Source organism: Miscanthus floridulus, chromosome 4, assembly GCF_019320115.1.
Source record: "Miscanthus floridulus cultivar M001 chromosome 4, ASM1932011v1, whole genome shotgun sequence".
In the NCBI taxonomy this organism is placed as follows: domain Eukaryota; kingdom Viridiplantae; phylum Streptophyta; class Magnoliopsida; order Poales; family Poaceae; genus Miscanthus; species Miscanthus floridulus.
The window spans coordinates 76,637,497-76,649,980 of record NC_089583.1 but is presented as its reverse complement, the minus strand read 5'-3'; the positions used below and the strand labels follow the sequence as shown (position 1 = coordinate 76,649,980).

Below are 12,484 nucleotides of genomic sequence, written 5' to 3'. Positions count from 1 at the left end.
GGATAGCTTAGGGTCAAGGTTCCTCACACTCGATCTCCTCCACCTCGTCCTCCTCTGCTGCAGCCAGAGGCACCACTTATGGGCTCAGTGGCCGGATAGCGGGTCTAACCATTCCCTCCGATGCCTCGGGGAGTGTCGTCTGCTCCTTCGACACTACAAGATTCTTTGCTCCAGATTCCGGCACGATGCTGGTAACTATAGTTTCTACTCCAGAGTACTCGGTGGTGCCTCCCATCGCCAAGGGTGTAGTCGTTGACTCATTCATCGTCGATGGCAGATGTTCGCCATCGCCAAGTCCACCAAAGGACTCCAGGATGGGGTCCACTGGCATTCCCTCCGTCCTAGAGCTAGCCTTTGGCTGCTCATCAGTCTGGATGGGTGGGACTGGATCCATCGTACACCTTGCTCTGCATCAAGTCCGCTCACCAGTCATCACAAAAGTTAAGAAACTACAGCAAATTAACTCCAAGACAAGGATACTTACGATTTGGTCTGCCGGTTCAATTTCTTGAACCGGTGGTGCCTGCTCGAGCCCCTAGGCATAGCCATGGGGTCAACTCCCATACTCTACGGAGGAGGTCTCGGCTCCTCCATAGTCGACCTCTGTTCTGCTTGACGCTCTGTGGCCCTCTTCGCCTGCTGCTCTAGGTTTGCCTCCGCGTGTTGCTCGGGGACTCTCGTCATTTGCCCCGTAGGGACTCCCATCATCTGCTGTGTAGGAACTTCCCTTGTCCGCTGCTTGGGGACTTCCCTCGTCTGCGGCTCAGGGACTTCTTTGCCTCCCCTTGATTGATTCCTCATGGGAGTGCTGCACCGAGGCTCCTTCGTGCTCGGTGGAGGATCCATCGGAACTTCGTCGTCATCAGACCAGTCGAACACAGCGGTCCTTCACGTTTGACTGGTCTGATCATCGCTAAGCGAGATGCCGCCCGGTTTGATGGGAGTAGCACCCGCCATCTTCCTCCTCTTCTGGGCCAGCTCGTCTGCCGCTGCCCTCTTCCCCTGGGCTTTCTCCGACATCGGAGGAGAACACTCTGTTCAACCAACATCTGTGCCTCCGGAGTCTGACGAGACACCGATGGCACTTCCATCAGGTTGAGTTGGTGGTCGTGCATCCATAGCTGGTGGCCAATTGCCCTTTGGCACACTTGAAAAGTACACCACCCTATCCTGTGAGTGGATCTTCACATAGGTAAATCAGTCCACTGCTCGGCAATGAAGAAGGATAAAAAGCATCAGGAATACACAACTGAGATATTTACCTAAGGAGGCATATTTTTACAGTTGAAGGGCTTCGTATACCCTGACATGTTGAAAGAGGAAAATGGAGCGAATAGCTCTACAGCCCGCTCCTCACAAACGTTCCTCGACAGCATCTCCGGCCTCTCCCAGGTACCGTCGGTCTCCCCCTTGAACTCAAAGGTTGGATGCGCCCTCTCTTTATAGGGCTGCATGTGGCATACTATAAAGCTTGCCACTACCAATCCGCCGTTGGTTCTCACGCCCCTTATTAAGGCAAGAAGCTTCCTCACTTGCTCCATGTCAGCGCTGTTCGGCGTCTCCGACCAGCTCCTCCGACTCTCCGGGATGTGGTCGACATCGCAGCGGACGACTGGGTGGCTCTATTTTATGTAGAACCACTTGGCGTTCCACCCCTTCAATAATGTGTTCAGCGCACAGTAAGGTACTCGTCCGCCATCCCAACGCGCAGCTGAAGGTACACCCCGCCGACCACTTTGGAACCACCGCCGCCTCTCTTTTTCAGCCAGAACAGGTAACGGAAGAGTTGAAATAGGGGAGGATTCTGAGATATGCCTCATAGAAATGGATGAAGATTGAGATGTGTAGAATGGTATTTGGATAGAGGTTGCACAGACTAACCACCCAAAGCTCCAATAGATCCCTCAAGAACGGATGAACAGGAAATCCCAACCCGCGCCAGAAATAATCCTCAAATACCACCACTTCATCGGTATGAGACGTTGGGAAGGACTCACCAAGGGCCGGCCACCATCCAGTGGTAGCACGGTCAGGAAGAACGCCAGCCTCCACCAATCTGTTAAGCTCCGCCTCTCGTTCACGACAGCACCCACTCTTTGTCCCACCGGGCACCGGTGCTCACCTTCTTGGGGTTTGTTTTCTTCGATTTGGTAGCTCCTTTTTTTGGCGCCATCTCTCCGATGTGATTGGGGTTTGGCGGCGGAAGCAAATGTGGAAGTGAATCTGAAAACGCGAGGATTGAGGATGAAGACAAAATGGCAGAGTGGCAAAGGTATGAACGCGGGATGTGGCAGCACAGTTATAAAGCACTTTCCTCACCCTCTCGTATTCAAGGGTTTTTGGGAAACTGTGCCCACAATTTGCGCCCCTCCAAAATCTCCAACGCAGATTAATGGCCCACAGCCTAGGCTTTCGCATAACTGCAGTCCATGTCGCTCATTTATCGCCGCCATTGGTTATTACTCGTCGAATAATCGCCGACTTCTCCGCCATTTATTGAGGCTCAGTAACGGTTATTGTACAGCCATTACTCCGGTTTTTTCTCCATGGAGTTTTTAAGATATCTCCGTAAATGACTCGGGGATTGGCTGCCTGCTTGGCCGATCTTTTTAATATTTTTTCTGTTTCTGACCCTGGCGCCACGTGACTGCGTCACCTACTGTCAGGCTCGGGGACTAAGTGGGCACACTTCACCTTGCGGTGAATGTGCTCTCTCTCATTTCTGCGCTGCGCTCGAGGACTGGCTGCCTGCTCGGCTGGTCTTTTACTATTCTTCTACTTTGGACCCTGGCACCATATGACTACGTCATCTACTGTCAGGCTCGCAGACTAAGTGGGCACACTTCACCTCACGATGAATGTGGTTACTTTATTCTAGAAGACTCCGTGCCTCTCGAAGTTGAGGAAGATTATCTCCTTTTCTCATGGTTGGACTCTAAGTGGGCACACTTAATCCACTACGAAGAAAAATTCGATTCTGAATTTGAGCTCCTTACACCCTTATGGCAAGCCGTGCTCAGGTTATGCTGCTTGGCTACAGTTCGTGTTGCTCGAAAACAGTACACGCTGCTCGGCAACTGCTCACAACTGCTCGGCAACTCATCACGGTGGTCGGACCATGAGTTCGATTGCTCAGCTTTGTTCGCACCTGCTCGGACAAGCTCAAGACGGCGTTGCACAACGGGTACAAGGTGCTCGAGGACTAGCTGTAGGGGGTATGACCCCGGATACCCACAGCAGACCACATGGGCTGCGCCCTTAGGGGCGGTCTAGCCCACAAGACGAAGCCTTGTGGGGCACGACTCTGGTCGGCGCCTTCCGCAAGACATCTGGAAGATATCCCAAAGATACTACGAGATCTGTTAGGATATGTATGATCCCAAGATTCCTATAATCAGTTATTACTTTTCGGTTATATCTTAGATCTAACCGACTTGTAACCCTACTCTCCGGACTATATAAGGCGGGCAGGGACCCCCTTCAAACACACGCAATATCAGACGATAGCTAATACAAACCAACAGACCACAAGAGTAGAGTATTACGTCATACTGACGACCTGAACCTGTCTAACTCGTGTGTTTCTGTTGCCTTCTTGTTCTTGATCTTACGCTCCTCTGCCGATCAATCTACCTTTGTGGAATACCCCTCGGAGGACTGCCGATAATATTCTGTCGACAGTAGTGTACTAATTACTCCTAAATGATTATGTAATTATAGTTATTTTACCCTAATTATCAATCCGCGAGTGGTTTCTTCATCATGGTACGTGCTTTGCCTTTGGTTTGGGAGTAAGGGCGCGTTTAGTTGGCCGGAATTTGGATGTGCAAACTGTGCACAGTAAAAGATTCTCCACTGTAGTATTTTGTTTGTATTTGTGAATTATTGTTCAAACATTGACTAATTAGGCTCAAAAGATTCGTCTTGCAAAGTTAAAGTAAACTGTGCAATTAGTTTTTTATTTTGTCTATATTTAGTACTCCATGCATGTACCGTAAGTTTGATGTGATAGAAAATCTTCTTTTTGTATAGTGCCAAAGTTAGGAATTTGGAGAAACTAAACAAGGGCTAAGTTTCTCCGTCCATGATTAGGTTTGGTCCATCAATCTATCTGCCAATTTGTTTTCGGCCTCTAGGCTACGACTATGGTTCGTGAGTTTTTTTTTTCTTCTGCTTCTTCGTCAGTGAGTACAGTCCATACGGGAATTTGTTTTTCCTTTGCTTCCTTCCGTTGTGATTTCTTCTGCTTTTTTCATCTTTGAACAGCTGATCCTTCCCTGTAATAGAAAAAAATCCACCACTAAATTGTTAATGGAGTTACAATTAAAAACAAAACTTATTTTTATTAATACTGTTAGGCTGTCCTTCTTCTGTAGTGACTTGCAATTGCAGGGACAGCACTGACATGAGCACCGCTGCTACTGGAAAAACAGGCAGCCGAACATAAAACTTGTACCAATCGATGGTCCACAGTTGGATAGTATTAAAATTAAAGTTATGACGTATTTATGAGTAAATATTTCTGTACTTTACAATAAGAGAACAAAAATCTATCAATGCCATAATTTAATTGATAGAACAATGTCATACTATTGTCAATATTAATTAAATTAGATTATGGATGTTATGGTCATCATAAATAAATTATAGCCTTTAAATTTTATAAAAATAATAAAACACAAGTAGTGCCATTCCCATTGTTGTTTGTCATCAATAATGTTTGCTAACTTTGTTTTCCTTCAGTTCAATGGACGGGCATATTTGCTAGTAATGTCGTAAGTAACATAAACATAGCTTGGAATCATGAAATGATTTGTGGTAGGTTAAACAGATGTGTTATTTTTTGTATCCAAATTCCTTAGCAACTTGGGAGTGTAACACCAAGATTAGGGGAAAAGGTTATGTGCATTACAAGTATTGATGACTAGACTAAGGATCGCTGACTTTATGGCGACCTAAAGGAGGCATGAGTGAACTCCAGAGCATCCTTTTCCAAATCCTCACGGATGCACCATAAAAAGAAGCGAATCTCATATCCCACACGCATTTGATGGGGGGCAATTCATTATTGCGTGACAAGAATCTCTCTGCTATAAGAAAAGGCAAACAATAATAATAAAATGATCCTAATTCCTAATGGAAGGTGCTGACGCTATCACTCGGCAAGAAAGGCAACCAATGACGCGATGCTGAAATATGCCTTATATTAATACCCAGTTATCATTGGAAGTTTTAAGGTGTAGAAAATTAAGTTCCTTCCACTTCTCAAATAAAAAAAAAAACTCCTTCCATTTCTTGGCACCTGAGGTGGATTCCATCAAGACCAATCGTTCAATGGCCACGGAACATAGAAGTCAATGATGGACTACTACTATGCACCGTTCTTTCCTCCTGTCGGCGTCGGCGACGGTGCAGGCCTCGTTCGCTTGGCTGAAAAAAAAAGTTAAAATACTGTTCCATCTAATTTGTTGTGAGAGAAAAATTCTGTTTTAGCTAAAAAAAGCTGAAAAAGGAAGGTTATAAGAAAAGTGAACATAGCCAAAGTGTCATACAAGAAAAGCATAAAAACGCGGGGGTTTTGAATAGGGAAGGCGACGCACGCCGCGACGGGTCGTCTGGGGTTAGGTCTGGACAAAATACTCGTGGCTCGTCAACTCGCTTGACTCATGGTCGGCTTAGCTCGGTTTGACTCGGCTCGTTTTAACTTTTTCACGAGTTGAGCTAAAAGTCTAGCTCACTATTTTAATGAGCCAGCTCGCGAGCTACTCACGAGCTGAAACGAACTGATGCCTATCAGCCCACGATCATGAATCTAGAAGATGATGATACTGACCTAGAAGTGTACACATATTCTATTGATGTGTAATCCTTATTTTCAGCTATTTCATATGAATTTTAATTTTATAATTGTTGTGGTACTTAAATATTGATTTTTATGGATTATTTTTCAGAGAGAAGATGATGATGCTGACATTGAATATGTGGATTTTCTTAAGTTTGTGGTGGCAAGCAACTAGTTAGTATGCTGCAGCTGCATGATCATGGATGGCCTAGCTATTTTGCATGGTTGATACTTTTGATAAACATAATATGTATTAATCATATATGGTTTGCATAACTGTGGATGTCACCTTCTGAAATTAATACAGCATAAACATTATAATATGTGTGTTCTATTTTTTAAGCTCAAGCTTGATAACCAGCCAGCTCAAGCTTGATAACGATCTGAGCTGAACTGTCCCTCTCCTAGTATTAACAAGCCGAGAGCCCTATTTACGATCAGGACGGCACCGCACCGGCGTTCGGCCGGTCAGAGGTTGTTATTTGGCCGAATCAGCCTCCACCACCATTAACCTAACCCCCGCGCGACACCTGGTCACACGCGAAGCAGACGGGGCCACCCGCCCGCCCGCCCAAATCTCGCACGCCCCGCCCGGTCCTTCGCGTACACGCGCCCGCCGCCGCCCCGGAGGACACCGGCAAGGGCCTCTCCGGCCTCCTGATCGCGAGTCAGTCTGATCTGTGCGATCCGACGGACGGCGGGTCGGGCGGGTTCGGCCGGCGTGCGCGCACGCCTTCCCTCTGTCTGTGTAGCGGTTCCGCGCGGCGCGTCACGTCAATGTGTAGGTGCGACCCCTGTAGCGCGACGCGGTCTCTCTTTTGAAGCCCGGCCGCCCTGCCCCGCCCTCGCCGTCGGAGCCCCATCGAGATCGAGCCAGTCGCTCTCCATCCCCCGGCCCTGCTGCCCTGTATCTTTCTTCCACCTCCTCCTCTCGTCTCCACTGCCCGCTCGATACGGCTGGTGACGCGTTGTTTTCTTCGCCCTCTTCTTCCGCGGTGCGGTGTAGAAAGTGAGCGGCGCGCGGTAGTAGGGTCGATCGGTAGCTCGTCCCGTCCCGTTGCCTCGCCGCTACGTATCTGGCTTCCGTTCATGGTGAGTTTGGCGTGAGGGGGACGTATGGTCGTGGGTCCAGCCATGGACGCCGGAGGTGGAGGAGGCGGCCGTGCGGGCGTGAGCGCCCCCGCCGCGGCCAACGGCTCGTATGGACTCGTCCGCACCGTGGTGGGGTACTCGACCTCGCCCCTCTTCTTCTGGTTCCTCACCGTCGTGCTCGTCGCCGTCATCCACATCGTCTCTGGCTCGTCCAAGCCCTCCAGCTCCAGGTAAAACTCAAAACTTTCTTCAACCCTGGGTTCTGATCGATCGTGTCGATTGTTGATGCGCTTTTGTCGCTCTTGCAGGGCCGACGAGAAGGAGAGGGAGAGGAAGGAGAGGGAGAAGGTGCGCCGTGCCGAGGAGAGGGAGGCGTCAGGCAGGGGAGATGACCGGGTTCTGGAGATGATGCGCAGTTTCAGCTTCATGCAGGCGACCGAGGAGGATTACATGGAGGGTATGACCGCGTACGACTACAACGGCGTTGACGCCGGCGGCACAGCGCACGCGCCTGCTGCGCCCGAGCCGTTTGCGCCGTCGCCGGCGTTGACGGCGGCGAGCCTCAGCTTCAAGTTTCAGCACCAGATGCCCGAAATTCCGACGGAGCCCGCGGTGGTGGTTTCGAGAGAATTCACAGCAGCAAGAGGACAAGAGACGGCGGTGGTTTCGAGAGAATTCACAGCAGCAAGAGAAGAGGATGAAGGAGAACGAGAGGAAGAGAAGGAACCATCCGTTCCGTTGCAATCGGCAGAGAAGCAAGAACACCCACGCGAAGCAGAAGAAGCAGAGTTCGTGGTGGAGGAACAGGAGGTAGAAGAGCAGAGCAGAGAGGTTGTGCAGGAGGCATCGCCACCGAAGATTGTCGCGACCACGCACAACTATCAGTTCTTGGCGGAGCGTGACTTCCGGGGGTTCGTCAGGGAGCCGGAGGCCATGACGGTGCGCGTGCAGGAGTCTTTCGTGCCGCCGTCGCCGCCTCCGTCGCACCACCAGCCCGAGGAGCGACGGGTGGTCGACGTCTCCTCCCGCAGCGGCCGGTTCCTCACGGAGAGGGACTTCCGGCCGGCGAACGAGCCCGACGTGTGCGAGAGCGTGGCGTCGTCCGGGAAGAGGGCGCCGTCGCTGAAGCCGAAGCCGGCGAGCACCCCGTCCATCGCGTCCATGGGCGGCGGCGCCGTCGGCGCCAGGATGAGCTTCGCGTCCGAATTCTCCGGTTTCGGCGACTCCGACTCCGAGTCCAGCGCCAGCGACGGCTACTCGGTGAAGGATCTCGTCGTCGACTCCGACAGCGACTGGTTCCTCTCGGAGAAGGACTTCCCGGCGACTGCCCGCGACTCCGGCAACCTCAAAAGCTACAAGGCCAAGGTGCTCAAGGCGATCGAAGCCCTGGAGGCGGCGTCCAAGCTGGAGCCGTCTTACCAGGACTCAGCGACGACAGTGTCGCCGGGCTGGGTCCGGCAGGGCTCTCCAGACACCATTCCCGATGGTTCTCCCAAGTTCCCTGAGGACATGTGGTCTCGCAGCCCTTCGCCGGACGTCGAGTACAAAGAGGACGAGGAGAAGGTAACAACAGAAGCTGAAGCACAGTATGATGAGGACATCGAACAGAGAAGCACGGCGGAAGAGGAGGTGGGCATCGACATGAGCGATGATGATGAGCACTCGTCGGGCGGAAAGAAGGTAGAATCTGCACCAGCCTATGATCTGCCTCCTGTTGCTGACGACTGTATGGATCATTCGGAGAAGGAAATCATCACTCTAAATGACCACTCAGGAGGTGAAGCGGCTTCTGATGCTCAAAGAAGTCCAGAGGCAGTCTCTGTGAGAGAATTAGCTGTTGTACCATCAGATCAAGATGCTGGCCCAGCAAAGAGAAGTACGGAGCCATCGGACCAGGAATTTATTGGTATGGTTGATCATTCACTTGAGCTCAGTTCTGACGACCAGAAGGAAACTGCCAGCGAAAGCGATCAGTCATATGAAATAGTTTTTGATGACAAAAGAAGGCCGGAGCCTCCAGAGGCAGGATTTGTTGGTACGAGAGGTCACTCACATGAGCTTATTTCTGATGTTTGGAAAGAGATTGTCAGTAGAAACGATCAGCCACTCCAAGGGGGCCATACTGATGAGGAAGGCCTGGATACTGCAGAGGAAGAATATGTGGGCACAGCTGATCGTTCAAACGATCTTATTTCTTATCAGAAGAAAGTGACTTTCAGTACTACAAATGATCACCCACATGCTGCAATTTCTGATGAGAAGAGCATCCCAGAGACTCCAGAGCAAGGATTCAGTCTAACCGACCATCGAAATGGAGTAGTTCCTGACGCCAAAAACATTTCAGAGACCAGAGAATATGAGGAACAAGACAGTGCAAATGATCATTTGGACAATGCAGCTCGACAGGCCTACATTTCAGTCACGGGGAAGGCAAAGGTATATGACGAAGATGGGGAGGATCCAGAAGTGAAGTGGAAGGATTTGACAGATGAGGAGGAGGACGAGCTGGAGTCACTGTGGGAGCACCAAGACCTGATAGAGCAGCTGAAGCTTGAGCTGAAAAAGGTCCGGTCGATCGGGCTGCCCACAATCCTCGAGGAATCGGAGACACCAAAGGCTCCGATGGAGGACCTCAAGCCATGGAGGATCGATGCTAAGTTCCTTCGTGAAGACCCGATGGACGAGCTGAACAAGTTCTACAAGAGTTACAGGGAGAGGATGAGGAAGTTTGACATTTTGTGCTACCAGAAGATGTATGCAATAGGTATGCTTAATTTCTCAGACGTAAACTTATTTACCTTTGTTTATCTCTGATTCCAGTAATGTTTAGCACATATTTAGTTGGGTGCAATCGGAAAGCTTTCTAAGTTTACCCATTTAACTCAGAGTTAGGAATCAAGAACTGCATTAAAAAAAATGTGACCAACCTACGAGGCACTAGGTGGGTTTTCATCAATTAGAAGAAAATAGGCACTCATTGAAACTGATAAAGGAGTCGAATATGAGCGATTGTGGGTATGACCACACATCTCATCCAACTAGTTAAGCTAGATTTACTCTGAAAAAATGTGGGTTTCTTTATGATAGTTAAATTAGGCAATGAAGCTTCCTACATTTTTAAAGCTAGTTCAGTATTGATGCAGCTTCTTCTTGATTTACGTACCGATTATTTTCTTGAATTATACATGCATGCATCAAGAAAAGAAAGCTTTTTAAGGCATCTAGTCATCTAACCCTTAAGACTTCTTAACCCTTGAGACTTGTTAAGTACTCCCTCTGTCGCAAATTATAGATTGGTTTGGCTTTTCAGGCACATAATTTTTTTGGTATGCACATAAAACCCATATATATAAAAAAACCAAAATGACATATAATTTTGGATGCAGATTTCCTACAGCTCAGAGGGCCCCAGCAGTCCAGCAACTCTCTAAAGTCCCTGTCGCCTACGGTGGCATCCATCCTGTCACACAATTTTCGGTCATCTCGTCGGAGATCTCCCGAGGACCCATCGGACCGGTTCCTCAAGGAGCTCCGCTACGATCTGGAGACGGTGTACGTCGGCCAAATGTGCCTGTCATGGGAGTTCCTCCGGTGGCAGTATGAGCAGGCCCGTGACCTCCCGGAGTCTGACCCTTACCACAGCCACCAGTACAACCAGGTCGCCGGAGAGTTCCAGCAGTTTCAGGTCGTGGTGCAGAGGTTCGTCGAGGACGAATCGTTCAAAGGCCCTAGGCTGCCAAACTACATCAACAACCGATGTGTTCTTCGCAATCTCTTGCAAGTGCCCGTGATTAAAGGTTAGGACCATTTCAGACTTCAGTCAGAGCTGAGATTAGTTTGTAGTCCATGTTTGTACTGAATTTTCAATGAAAACGAACATTGACCCTGATGCATGCATTTTGGGTTACAGAGGACAGCTTGAAGGACAGGATGGAGGATCAGCGCAAGGGCAACTACGTGATAACCAGTGAGGAGCTGGAGGACATCATGGAAGAGGCGATGCACATCATGTGGGAGTTCATCAAGGCCGACAGAGTCGAGACGACAACAACATCGGTGCTCAAGGGCCTGTCCAGCACCCACGTCGAAGTCCAGGACCCCATGGATCATGATCTCATGGCGCACATCAATTCCACGTTACAGAAGGTAAGGTTGCGACACAGTGCAGGGCTGCAAATATCTTATTTGCTACAGTTGCTAGCAGTAAGTGTAGGAGTGCCTGTTGCGTGACGATGTGTGTGTTGTATCTGAATGGTGTGCAGAAAGAGAAGAGGCTCAAGGACCTCCTCAGGACCGGCAACTGCATCGTGAAGAAGTTTAAGAAGCCCAAGGAGGACAGATCGAACCAGAACCTCTTCTTCTCGCAGGTGGACATGAAACTGGTGGCGCGGGTGCTGAGGATGCCGAGGATCACCAGCGAGCAGCTGCAGTGGTGCAAGGCGAAGCTCGACAAGATCATACTGGTGGATAGGAAGATCCACAGGGAGGCTTCATTTTTGTTGTTTCCCTGTTGAGAGAGTACATATATATGTTTTCTTCTTTTCTTTTCCTCCCTTTTGCTCGATAAAAAAAATATCTTCACCATGTAATCAATCCACGGGTGTAGGAATTTTTTTTAACCTTTTGGTAATTCAGTTTCTTATATACGTAGGTTCATAATTATAATTGTAACTTCATAAACAGGCCACAGCTTACAGAGCCCATGCATGGCGCTTCCATGATACCTACATCACCTAGAAATTACAGTCATCGCAATGTACATACTCCATGTCCTCTTCAGTAGAAGGAACCGTCTTTTGCCACTGGTGTTGCAAGGCTGCAAGACAATTTTTAACTGCACTGCCATTCCTGGTCCTGGATGAGCAGTTCTTATGCCCTTTCTGTTCACCATATGAGTCACATAGTGACCACCTCACATTAGCTGATCTAACAACTCAAGTACTTGCTGCAAACACTGTACAGTACTGTACCCATGAACAGGAACACGCATCTCATAACTGAAGGCTGACGAAACTGCGGTGCAGCTGAGTAGGCTCAACAGTAGACAGCAGTACGTACTAGCTATGACAGTAGTAGATCTTAGGGTGGCAAACCTCAACGGACGTGTAGGGATACAGATTGGTAGCGTTCAGGATGTGTTTGATAATGACCACACATTGCCACATCGTTTTTTTGACAAACTTTGCTAAATGTGTGGCTAACAATTTGTTAGTGGCACCTTATTAGTTATGATGTGGTAACGAAATGGGTCAATGACAGGTGTGCCAAAAGTGTATCAAGCTACAATTATGGTAGAGAACTAAACAGCAGCCTAAGAAACGATGGCGAGTTTAACCCGTGGTGTGCTAATGCTTGGCCACGAACGAAACGCACCCTAGAAGATGTATGCAATAGGTATGCTTAATTCTCATAAATGTATTCACCTTTCACTTAGTAGGGTGCAATCGGAAAGCTTTCGAATTTACCCATTTCACCTAGAGAGAGAGAGGAATCAAGAACTCCATTTTAACCAAAAAAAAATGTGACCAAACCTATGAGGCAACTAGATGG

General features: G+C 49.0%; 1 protein-coding gene across 1 annotated transcript; it reads left to right on the top strand.

Annotated features, from left to right (window-relative positions):
• Positions 1 to 6,536: 6,536 nt before the first annotated feature.
• On the top strand, positions 6,537 to 11,683 carry LOC136549838 (uncharacterized). Its single transcript, XM_066541265.1, has 5 exons — positions 6,537 to 7,164; positions 7,243 to 9,698; positions 10,321 to 10,731; positions 10,845 to 11,080; positions 11,197 to 11,683. The coding sequence occupies exons 1-5, from the start codon at positions 6,959 to 6,961 to the stop codon at positions 11,446 to 11,448; spliced, it is 3,561 nt and encodes a 1,186-aa protein (XP_066397362.1). The 5' UTR covers positions 6,537 to 6,958; the 3' UTR covers positions 11,449 to 11,683.
• The last annotated feature ends 801 nt before the right edge of the window (positions 11,684 to 12,484 follow it).

Excerpts from the sequence above, each read along its gene's own strand:
- LOC136549838 (XM_066541265.1), top strand. The coding sequence starts at position 6,959 with ATGGTCGTGGGTCCAGCCATGGACGCCGGAGGTGGAGGAGGCGGCCGT. Across the intron at positions 7,165-7,242 it reads TCCAAGCCCTCCAGCTCCAG|GGCCGACGAGAAGGAGAGGG; the intron begins GTAAAACTCAAA and ends TCGCTCTTGCAG. Across the intron at positions 11,081-11,196 it reads TCAATTCCACGTTACAGAAG|AAAGAGAAGAGGCTCAAGGA; the intron begins GTAAGGTTGCGA and ends AATGGTGTGCAG.